Here is a 12,099-nt window from a genome sequence, read left to right as displayed (position 1 = left end):
CCAAGCAGGCTAATTAAAAAAAAAAATCCCCCCTGTCAAGAACGTGAAGGATCTGAGATTTTACCCTACTTAAAATGTAATAAGTTACCTGCCATAGGTTCATGGCTGCTGACAGAACACACCAGCCTCCTGGGTCAAAGGCTATTTTAAGTCAAAGGACTCCATTATCCAAGGTACAGAAAGTAGCAAGAGGATAGTGTTTGCATCAATTCCTCCAGCCTCTCACACTCCTCAGGGTCCCAGGTACATCCTGCACATATGATTTGTGTCACAGCTGAGGAACTCCAAGCTTTAGGAACCCAGATCTTTCTTAATGGGCAGTAAGCTTGCCTCAACTTTGTCCTGGAGGGAGACCATTATCTTTATTATACTGTGTAATACACAAACCTGCCCTCTGCTGCAGAGAAAGACACTGATCTCCATCTCCCAAAGAATGTTATACAAACATCCTCCAAAAGATAGTCTAGGAAAAAGGCAGCAAGTGCCTCTGCTTACAGAAGGGCACCGACACAGAGACCCATGGAGAATTCTGTGCCAGCAAATTTTCCCATCATTTCTGGTTTCTGGCTAATTTTCCCATGAGTCTGTCACAGTGTCAGCCACTGTGACTAATCTGATCAACAGAGGCTGGGACCAAACCCCTCCAACGTGTCTCATACAGCATGTAATTAGGCTACTACACACACGACTCCAAACAGCGGGATGAGGAAAACCTTGCAGTGTTGATGTCAACCTTTCCCCCGCAGAGTCCTGGACCCCACCAGCTGAACTCGTCCCATAAACCATCAATGTCTGCTTTCCAGCACCGAGGCAGTTTAACTGATCAATTTAGCTAAAGTTAGGAACAAATTTCGAACCGTCTTTTCTAAATGTAAGACTCCACTGTAAGGATAATTATCCTCAGAGTATGCATAAATAACGAGTCCCTTGTCTCTCTGGGGAGCGACTCCAGGTCAAGGGCAGCCTCATTTTGGAGAGATCTATGCAGTCATCTGAGAGCTACATGAACTACTGGTGGTGTTTTCTAAATCACTTCTTAGGTGCAAGGCACTTTGGTTTCAGGACGGAGGCAAGTTACGCGGCCTCTGGAGCGGGGCAGGACCACGTGACTCGCTCCGCCAGGCCACGTGGGAGCGGATACACATCCCTTCCAGGAGGAGGCGCACAGCCGGCCACTTGCCCTCCTTCTTGCCTCAGCAAATACGAAGCCAGGAGACCAAGCCTCACTTGGCCTGGGAACCCGAGTGAGGACAGCGTGTGTCCCCAGCAGGACACAGAGAGGGGCCAGGAGGCCCCCTGGGCTTTGGGTCACCGAGGTTAACGTGCTGCTGCGGCACGATGGAGCCTGTCTGACTGATCGTCTCGGCTAGGCAATCGCGAAGCTTCCACGGCGGCAAACACGGGCTGAGGATTTATACCCATTCATTCAGTAAAACTTATCGAGTGCCTACTATGTGCCAGCACCATGTTAGATTTCGGGGAAACACGCGTGAGCAAAAACAGTTTTCCCTTTTGTCATGGAGCTTATACTGAATACCAGCGACTTACAAGATAACGAGACCGATGGGGGCAATGGAGAAAACCGGGCAGCGCTGTGACAGAGAGAACGGCGGCGACCCTCAACCAGGGAAGCCAGGGGACGCCTTTTAGAGAAGATGAAGCAGAGCCCAGAAAAAGGAGCGTGCCAGCCACGTGAGATGGTGCCAGGCACCGAGGAGGAGGCTCAGCGGCCCGTGGGAGTCCAGGATTTGGGTTTCCCAGGACGTGACGGAGCGCCGCTGTGCCTGAGGCCGGGCACGAGACGGTGCTGACACAGGGGGCGTGACCGCTGTTTCAGGGCCCCGGATAGCGGCCGAGCGCCACCCAGGTTCCCCTTCAGGACGGAAGCATTTCTTCTCCCAGCTGCTGGTGGGGCCGCCCACTGACTGCCCTCGGCTGTCTGTCAGTCCTCGGCTGTCTGTCAGTCCTCGGCTGTCTGTCAGTCCTCTGGGGAATTGCCCACGACGCTCTCTACCAACGCGCCTGTGCGCTGGGCTCTGGCTGGGAGACTTCCTCTTGAAGACGCAAACTGCAACATGGCAACGAGTCCATGGGATTTTCTTCTAAATTAAATGGAAGGTGATTGAAGGGCTTTACTGAAAGCAAGGCAGGATGGTTTTAGCTGGTGTGTATTGCATTCGAGAGAGCAGGAATAGAACCAGAGGGTGGGTGAGGAAGCTTCTACAGCAGTCCAGGTGAGGTGACGGCGGAAACTCGGGTAATGAGGTAAAAACTGAGAAAAGTGGATAAACGTAAGATACGTTTTGACAGAATTGGTGGTTAACTGGACAGTGCAAGAAAGGCAGGCATCAGAGAATAACATCGAAGCGACCGCACAACACAATTCTGGAGGTGCAGCAGCAGAAGATTCAGGGCACCAGAATTCGACACTGCTTTGTGACGCCTGGATACAACGGCACCGAAGAAAGTCCTGAGAAAAGACTCCAGCGCTAAACATCTCGGGAGATAATATTTGGGCTTCATTTTAGAAAACTGTCCCAAAGAAATATGCAATCAGTATAAATTTTAAAACATGGCCAAAGATGATTATGATTTCCATATCCTAGTACTATATATTACATGGTGTTTGCCTAATAAATTATTGGCAATTAGTTGCTACCTGGCACTTTGTAACTAAGCATCCCATTGTACTTAGAATAAAGTCCAAATTCATTACCATTGGCTGTATTTGTAGCATAATCTTAGAACTTATTATGAACCAAGACATTTTTGAAAATGAAATACTATCACAAATTTTCAAGTACAACTTGGTTAAACCAGAACAGTTCTGGGCAAATGTGGATACAGCTTTGCAAAGCTTCTCTTATAATCAGAAAATCAAGCCCAATGAATTCATGTAATACATCAAGGCTATGTGGCTAGAAAACCCAACTTTAGAAAAAAAGATTCACCAGGAATTATTTCATTAAGAATTAATGTAAATGATCAAGATATATTCTCAGATATCCATCATCTACGTTTTATTCCAGCAACTCTCTCCCTAAACCTTTAAATAAATTTTCAAAGGTGTTACACACATAAGAAATAATTCTTACCTTAAAAACATTAATTCTAGGCTTGGGAGAAGAATTACAAGTTCACCGTAAGCCTTTGAACCAAAGAGAAGTACAGGTGTCATGTGGGTCCCTCCCTGTACCCACATCTACATTCAAAGCCTCAATGAAGATAGGAAGTGAAGAAATGTAGTTTGTAGATTGACTGAAGTTTTGCTTTTTCTTTATATTTGTTTGAGGAAAGAAGGAAGACACCTTTCACCGCTTTCTTCTAGGGATCTTGGTGTCAGGAATCACTTGGGATCTTTCCTAGGAAAGTTATCACAAAAACTACCAGCTGCTAAGTATGATAACTCATAGTGAAACGTGTCTTATACCAATCAGCAGCATAAGGGCAGACAGACACGCAAAGGGTTCACGTACAACTCAAATCCCATATGCTGGTTGTCACCCGCACCACAGCTGTCTTTGGGGCGCTGGGTCTTGCCCGCTGATATGGTTAAGTCAGTGCACGTGGCACGATCATTTTCTCAGCGTCTGTTAACAGATCTTATTCCAGGTCATAAGTTCTTTGCTTCCCCACCTGCTCCTACAATATCGTACGCTTATGAACTGATTCACACAATGTGACTCATGATTAAACCACAGAAGCAGAATTTGTGCTTCACGAATTCCAGTTTTAGTAGTATATTCACATCCCTAGAGTGGTACTTTTTACTTCCTTCCAGTATAAGGATTCATAGAAATGTAATAGTGCAAAAAATTTGAACATACTCCAGCACCCAGAAGCTAAAATCTAATAAATTCTCTTGAAACAGATTTTTTTCTTCAGAATGGACCTTTCAAAGTAAGGAGGTAAAGAATTCAAATATTTCCTTATTCCTTTTTTGTAAGTTACTAAGATAGAATAATAGAGTTCTACATGGATTTCTAACTTTTTAAGTTAAACTTAAAAAAAAAACGTTACCCTTTTGAAGTTAGATTCCCCCGCCCCGTGGGGTCACACAGGATGTGCTCCATTCCCCCAGCTGCGGACCGTGACCACACGTGCAGTGCTGCCCACCGGGGAGGCGCTCGACTCAGCGCCCAGGGTCTCTACACGGGAATCGTCATGAGGTCACCCTCTGCCAAGCGCATACCAACAACATTCCAGACTCTCAGAAGGAAAGCAGGCGTGGCACGAACCACATTGCTTCTACGGACCGTTTCGGGACAGTGAACCGCTTTTATCATTTAGGGGACGTTTTATACCAGCTCAGGGAACCGTCTACCAGCCAAGTCCCCAGACGCCAGCCAAGGGCCAACCCTGCGAGCAGGTACTTCTAAGGACAGCAGTCTCGGGCCTATTGGCTTAACCCTTGTACACAGTTCCCGTAACTATTTTCCCCATTTATATCCATCCCAGATGCAGCTGGCTTTGTTTGCCAGTGGGTATCTAGAAACTTTTCTATACTAAAGAGAACTCACAGAAGCAAGAAGCAGTAAACCTCACCAGGCATGCTCTGCATCTCTGGATCTCAAAGCTGTAGAGCTCTGGCGGTCTGCACTCATTACAGCAGAGTGCCGGGCCAACTTCACTCTAGGGCCCGGTGCCCCAAAGCTGGCCTGAGGCTGATGGCCCTTCCTCAGGCCCCTTTACCGCGGCCGGGACGAGTTTCCTCATCCCGTGTGTGCAGTGTGTGTGCAGTGATACAAATTAGAAGCTGGATTTTCCAGTGGCCAGATGTCCAGCGTGTTAGAGATACAGTTGGAACAGCAGGTTTCTGGGTGAGTCTGAGGGGGCCAGGAAGACATTAAAGCTTAGCAGGCTCTTCAACTAAGAGAATGCCACAGCTTCACTAGCAGCTTCTCACTTTCCTGCAAGGACAGTTGTCTAGATGCTCTGAGCAGAGAAGGTGGATATTAATTGCCTATTCTATCCAAAGAATGCCAGTAACTTCTGGATGTCTTTGATTGTCTAGAGAATATGGAAGGACTTCTTGTTTTTCATTTTCCTCGGGAGGGTGACATTTAGATCCACAGAAACCAAGGGTCTCTGGGAAAATTTCCAATTAACCGCCATGCCCCGACCAAGGAGGCTCCATAAACTACTCTGGCCTGTGCACGAGGGGCAGGCGGCTGTGAACCCACGCGCTAACCTGTCATGCAGGCTAACAGTCAGTGCACACAGGTGGGCCAAAGACAGTGGACCAAAAGGCTAGGTTCAGAAAGCAAGCCTGAGGAGGGCCTGAGTCGGGAACGGAGACCCAGAGTGCAAAGCCGAGATGCAAAGAGTGACAGCGATGGAAGGACAAAAGTACGCAAGAGCGGCTGCTTGGAGGAACGTTCTAGAGGCTGACGATGAACTTTATAAAAGCCCCACAGCCTCCTGAGCAGAAACATTTGCTTCTTTGCTTCATTCCAAGGGCCCTGGGCTGAACGGGTAATTTTCATGGAAGTAACAAGGAAAATAAACGTACATACTGTGACAAAAATTGAAACATATTCTTAAATTTCCTTCGCGCCATAGGAGTCATGCTTGGAAAAACTTTAACAGACACAAAATGACCTGAAAGCAACAAGTTTTGTTTTGTTTTGTTTAAATTACATAGTCCTCTGTCCCCTCAAATGCCCAGTAAGTGGTTTTCCTTCTGCTAAAGTGTTTTGTTTCTCTGGTTTTCTCTCTTTAAAGAAAGGCATAGGAATAGAACTGCTAGAATTATAAGACTGGCATGGTCTATTTAATAGTCATTAACCAAATAAATATCTTGAAAAAAATCGTTTTGAAGCTATCTGTTTGGTTAAATACACGTATGGTAATATGTACTCCAAGAGGCTCTATATAAATATAAAAGAAGTCACAGATCCATGCAATCAAACCTAGGAGGTAAGGGTGACATAGACGACATAACCATAAAAATTCATTATAACATAAAATTAAGTCATAAATCCTGGTTTATGTAAAGAAGTTTCTGAAAGAGTTCAAAGCAGTGAAAGCTAGGTAAGTAGAACTTGTCAAGGACTATTTGGAAGAGGCAGGGTTGGAACCTAAAAGATGGAAAGAAAGTGCAGGGGGAGAATAGGAGGGGCGAGCTTCTAAGTGGAGGGAACAAGAGTTAAGGCATAAGGAGTCTCACAGATCAGGGCACTGGCAGCTAGGGCAGAAGGTGAGCGTTGGAGACACAGATCTGGCAACGCGGGCTGGACTTAGAGCGCTGAGGTCTTGAAAATCAGGCAAGAAAACTCAAGGAAGTGGCAGAGACAGCGTTTCATAGCAGAAAGGGGGCTGACAATTTTGGAGAGGCAAGTCACAGAAAATACTAATGAGCGACAAACATATTTCATCTGTAACCTTACACTCAGAAATGAAAGCTGGCAACCAGCTCAGCATACAAACAAAAACGCCATGGGTGTTGACTGTGCCTGGGAGTGTAAATGGGCACCTTTTGAAGGCTATTTGTCATTTATCGCCACCTGAAACACATACAACTTCTGGATCCACGCACTGGGAGAGAAGTCTTTGAACCCCTGTGTTCACGCATGGTTTGCTGGGTACGCCGACCAGGCCAAGCCCTGACTTCTCTTTACTCAGGCCATCTCTCGAGTTGTATTTGCAGTGGGCAACCTTGAGGGAGGGGGTGCTGTCCCCTTGCTTTTACTGCTTTGCTATAAAAGGGTAGGTTCCTCAGCTTAACATTCCTCAGCAAAACTGCAAATGATGTGGGCACAGCTGACATCGGGGCCCTCTGTGTCACCCCTGAGGGACTCGGAGGCCAAGAAGAACCAATTCAAACATGGTGCTCGTGCTGCTTTTGCTGTGCCGCAAGTAACAGAGTCCTTAGTCTCTGACCCACGAGTCTCACATCTCCTGACTTCATCCACGAAACAGTCCTCCATGAAACTGCATCCATGAAATGCCAGTGAATTGGTGCCAGGATTGGAATTTGGGCTGAGTGACTTGCTATGGGTATTTCCCAGAGTCCTTGGAAATACTCTCAGTGTGGTAAAGACCTGGAGGCTATGGATGACTTTATAGGGAAATTCAGAGATGTAGCTGCTCTTTCCCTCCACTTGCACGGCCACCACCTTGATTCACACGCTCGTCAGCTCACGTCTGAACTACCGCGATAACCTCTCACCTGGTCTACCCGCTGGCAGTCTCGTTCTTCCCTAAGAAATTACTTATCTACATAGAGACCCCATGGTCTTAATAGTCAAATGACCTAAAATTCCCAAAGGTTCTAACTGTCCCCTGGATGACGTTCCAACTTATGACCCTGGCATCCAAGCCGCGTCTACAATTTGTCCTCAGCCTTCATATCCAAGTTAGCTTTCACTTGCTACCATTTTACCAATTTATACTTTAAAGACTTGTTATTTGCGTATGACGTACATTTTTTTCTGTGAAAATTCTTCAAAAATATAGTTTATGGATTCAGGGCACCTCCATTCAACTAGAAGTTTTTGAGCATCTCCGAGGTAAAGGTTCTGTCCTGGACATTAAAAGGGATAGAAAAATGTATGACTCCCCACGCTGGACAGTATAATTTATAGTCCCTTTATGAAAAATAGTTCTAATGGGAGTCCGCAGTGGCTCAGACCTGTAACGTACTCCACCGCAGCAACCTCCTTGGGTAGCCTGGTGCTTCTGGGGCACTTTACACACCCCGAACAATAGCACCTGTCATTACAGTGCTGTCCCTTTCGGTTTATCTACTTTTTCCACAGCCTGACTGTCCGTGTGCACACAGCTTTATTGAAAGTATTCCCTAAGTTACTCCTCTTCCTTCTTCCTGGCTCAGTGTTACAGAAGAATAATTATTTGCAAATAAGAAGATGGAAACTTTACCTTCATCCTGTGGTTCTTCCAACGCTTGGAAAACATAACTAAGCGTGTCTTCCCCAGTCGACCACCCCCTCTTTATTCAGGTGCTGACAAAGCACGCCAACCGTTCCTCTCATAACTGCCATCAGCTTCTCTGTAGAAATTATCAAAGAGGAGAAGACATCTAGTCAAAAAGTGCTAAACCTTAACTGAGGTCTACAGTATTATTTTAGATAAATAACAGCCTCAATTGCCTTCCATGCCACCTTGGCATTTGACAAGCTAGAACTCAGATCGAAAAGCATTAAGAGTAAAAGAAGAATACTTTATGATGCTAAAGATTACCATTTATAATGAAGACATACTATTACTTAACAAATTTTATAAAACATAGAGTATAAAGATGAGAGGAGAAACAGACAAAAACACAATAATTTGGAGACTTTAACACATCTCTCTCAATCCAAGAAAACAAAGATAACAAAAAGTTAATAAGGATATAAAAGACAGATAACATAATCAATAAGATAGATCTCATGGATATATATCAAGCTTTGTAGACCATTAGCAGAAAATACATAACCTTTTCAAATGCACATTGAATATTCACAAAAGTGACATTTTAGGCCACAAAGAAGACCTCAATAATCCAAAGAGTAGAAATAACATTCTCTGTCTACATGAAATAAAATCAGACAACAATTTAAAACAATCAAAAGGAAAAAGGTCCCTCCTCCTGGAAATGTAGCTCGTGCGCGCACACACACAATTAAGCTACCCTTCAGAAGAGAAATACGAAATTTAAACACAACTGATCAAAAATTTTAGGATACAGCTAAAGTGGTTATCATAACAATAAAAATGAAAATATATCAATTAAATATCTAATCTTTAAAGCTAGAAAACCAAGGAAACGTGGAATGGAAATAGTAGATAATGTTAAAAACAAAAATTAGGGCTTCCCTGGTGGCGCAGTGGTTGAGAGTCCACCTGCTGATGCAGCGGATACGGGTTCGTGCCCCGGTCTGGGAAGATCCCACATGCTGCGGAGTGGCTGGGCCCGTGAGCCATGGCCACTGAGCCTGCGCGCCCGGAACCTGTGCTCCGCAATGGGAAAGGCCACAACAGTGAGAGGCCCGCGTACCGCAAAAACAACAACAACAACAACAAAAAACAAAACAAAAATTAATAAATAAGAAAACAAAGAACTGTAGAATTAATTAGGAAATGTAAAAGATAATTCTTTGAAAAAATTCAACAAAGAAAAAACTAATTAAAATAATAAAAAAGGGAGAAAGCACACATATAGGTAATTACAATGAACAATCAATAACCATCAAAAAAGAAGAGTAGCATCTCAAGGTAATTCCTATCCAATTTTTAAAGATCAGATAATCCAAGTGCCACTTAAATATCCTAGTGCATAGAGAAACAAGGAAAACTTACAAATTCATTTTCTAATCTGAGTATATTACGACCAAAAAAGAAAAACAGATCAATTTCACTTATGGATATTTATGGCAAAAACTTAAAAGAACAATTAGAAAAGAAAGCCCAAGATCATATTAAAAATTAATTCATCATGACCAAGTGGAGTGTATTACAGGAATGTGCAATGGTTCAATATTAGGAAAGCTCTTCATATAATCCATCATATTAATAGAGTGTCTTAGTTTGTTCTGGCTGCTATAACAAATTACCATAGGCTGGGTGGCTTATAAATAACAGAAGTTCATTTCTTACAGCTCTGGAGGCTCAGAAGTCCAAGATCACGGTGCCGGTGGATTCAGTGTCTGGTGAGAGCCGGCTTCCTGGTTCATAGACTGGCAGTCTTCTCATTGAGTCCCCACATGAAGGAAGGGGAAATGGACCTCTCTGGGGTCTCTCTTAGAAGGGCACTCATCCTATTCATGAGGGCTCCACCCTCATGACCTGATCACCTACTGGAGGTCCCATCTCTTAATACCATCACACTGGGAGTTAGGATTTCAACATATGAATTTGGGGGGTGGGGTCACAAACATTCAGTCTATGGCATAGTTAGGGAGAAAAATTATGCAATCACATCCAAAGATACAGAAAACACATGTGAAAATAATTCAACACTCATTCATGTTAAAGAACACTTCTCAATAAAAAAGGAATTAATGGATATTTCCTAGATATCAATATGATACACACACACACACACACACACACCACTTACATCACAAAGCCACTATCTTACTGGCTGGAGAAATGAAAGGATGACAATTATCTCCATTATTGAGGATTTTGTTAGAAATATTAGCTACTGTGATGGACAAGAGAATACAATTCGAAATTTAAAAACTGGAAAGGAAAAGGTAAAGTGTTCTCTAATGTACATGGTATGATTAAGTATCTAGACAAGGCAAAGGAACAATGGGAGAATTACAACAGAATAAGAGAATTCCCCACCCCATCTCTATTCTGCTCCTATGGTGGAATTGCATGTGTTTTGGAACTCCCAGTCACTCAAGTTCAAGCCATGATGTCATAATAATAATATTAATTTCACTTGTGCTTTCACAATCTACTTTCCACCATATTTTGCACACACCCCTATCTAAGCAATTGCTAAATCATAGATTTTTGACTCGGCAATGTCCCTATCGGTCTTTTTTTTGTCCCTTTGTGGTCAACCTCAGGCACTTACTCTCTACATGTAACTTATAAATGGCTGTCTGTTCAGTGATGCCACTCTTGTTTAACATGTAATTTCTTGTGATATAAGATCCTGACTCCTTGGCCAGGTTTTCTACAAAAGGCCCTTGATATACCTTTCCCGACTCTTTTCCACCTAATGCTTTATACATACATTGTTCAGCTGGACCAGACTGCTGGGTAACTCTTACATAAACCCATACTTGCAGTTCCGAATCTTTTAGAATACTCTCCTTGGACATCAACACCTGTAACAACAAGCATCCCTTCTCTAAGGCATCCTATAATAAGAATACCTAGTTGTTTTGTTTATGCACTGGGCTCAGTATTCAATAAATCGTTGCTTTATTGAATAACCTCTGGCTGCCTGGAAGATAAACATTTATGGTTTTAACTCAACTAAGGATCTCTCCTTAGTTCATAGTTTATCCTTTTTTCATTACTTGGCTTTGCTCCAGTTTAGCAGGGACTTTGCCTTATTAGTCCTGTACTCTCAAAGCCTAGAACTCTACCTGGAACTGTAGGCACTTAGTAATAATTCTAACTGCATGGCTGTATGAAAACTGAGTGATTAATGAATAATGCAAAGAAGCAAGGGCTCAACGATAGACAACGTAAGCCAGCATCAGGATCTTTCTGGTTTGCAGGTATCTCAGGTGTTCGTAAACTCTTCTGGCTTACGGACAGAGAATTTTTTTAAAAAATTTATTTCAGTGGATTACTGGGCCCTCTGAATCCCATTTTTATAAGTACAAAACAGCCTCGTTGCAAAAGGAACAAAGGTGTTGTTAGCATATTTAAGCTCAGGGACTGGCGCTGTATGAAGCCTACGGGCCCTCAGGGCCATTATGTATTGCTGGCTTGCTAATGTTAAATTGTAAGTGTATGTATTTTATAGTACGTATCTTCTTTATATATTATACATATTAAATATTTTATGTAAATAAAACTTAAATTATACTTCGTGCGACATAACGATTCCACAGCCACCACCGCCTTTCATCCTAAGGACCTAGTGAGGTCATCCTTTCAGCTCCCCGATACACCTTGTTAAATGGACTATTTAAAATGGGTAGCAGCATCCTTATCGGCTTTACACAGCGTTAGCGACCGCTGGAAGGCAAAGCATTAATAGGAAGTAGTCTAAGGTTGGGAGTGGAAAGTAAAGTAAAGGCTCCCACGTCCTCCACAAAAGCCGGAGTTCTAACTTTGACCAGGTTTGACAAAGGGAAAGACTCGGCTTTTTCTAAGGCGCTGCTTTCAAACGCGACACGTCAGGACACAAACCAAACTACCCGGCCCCGCTGCCGGTTTAAAGCTCAAGTCGACGGAACCTAAGCACCCAGGAAGCCGCAACACCAGAGAACCTGCCTTAAGGCCGCGGAAAAGATGGTGGGCGAGCCGCGGGCCGAACGAGAGGAAGCCAGCGCCCAAGAGGCGGGCCTTCCGCGGCGAAGCCCCGCCCCTCCCTTGCTGGTCGCTGATTGGCGGCGGCGCCAGGGCGCGCGAGGAGGGGCGGGCCCCCGCGTGGCTCCGGCTCTCCGGTTCGGCGCGTCC

At 44.1% G+C, this 12,099-nt stretch overlaps 1 protein-coding gene across 3 annotated transcripts in view; it reads right to left on the bottom strand.

Annotated features, from left to right (window-relative positions):
• The window catches only part of ASB5 (ankyrin repeat and SOCS box containing 5), a 70,409-nt gene that overhangs the window by 57,879 nt on the left and 431 nt on the right, over positions 1 to 12,099 (bottom strand). The window contains exons 1-3 of one of the 3 annotated variants that reach the window (XM_067022553.1): positions 11,757 to 11,969; positions 9,601 to 9,688; positions 7,882 to 8,011 (exon numbers count right to left, since the gene is read on the bottom strand). In XM_067022553.1, coding sequence (XP_066878654.1) covers positions 7,882 to 7,917 — 36 coding nt within the window. In that variant the 5' untranslated portion in view covers positions 7,918 to 8,011; positions 9,601 to 9,688; positions 11,757 to 11,969. Of the gene's footprint in view, positions 1 to 7,881; positions 8,012 to 9,600; positions 9,801 to 11,756; positions 11,970 to 12,099 lie in introns of those variants that run through there. The other 2 variants (XM_067022554.1, XM_059049545.2) reach the window with 2 other exon arrangements.

Source organism: Kogia breviceps, chromosome 20 (assembly GCF_026419965.1).
Source record: "Kogia breviceps isolate mKogBre1 chromosome 20, mKogBre1 haplotype 1, whole genome shotgun sequence".
NCBI classification, from domain to species: domain Eukaryota; kingdom Metazoa; phylum Chordata; class Mammalia; order Artiodactyla; family Physeteridae; genus Kogia; species Kogia breviceps.
The sequence above is the reverse complement of the archived record's forward strand: the minus strand, read 5'-3'. Positions and strand labels throughout refer to the sequence as shown.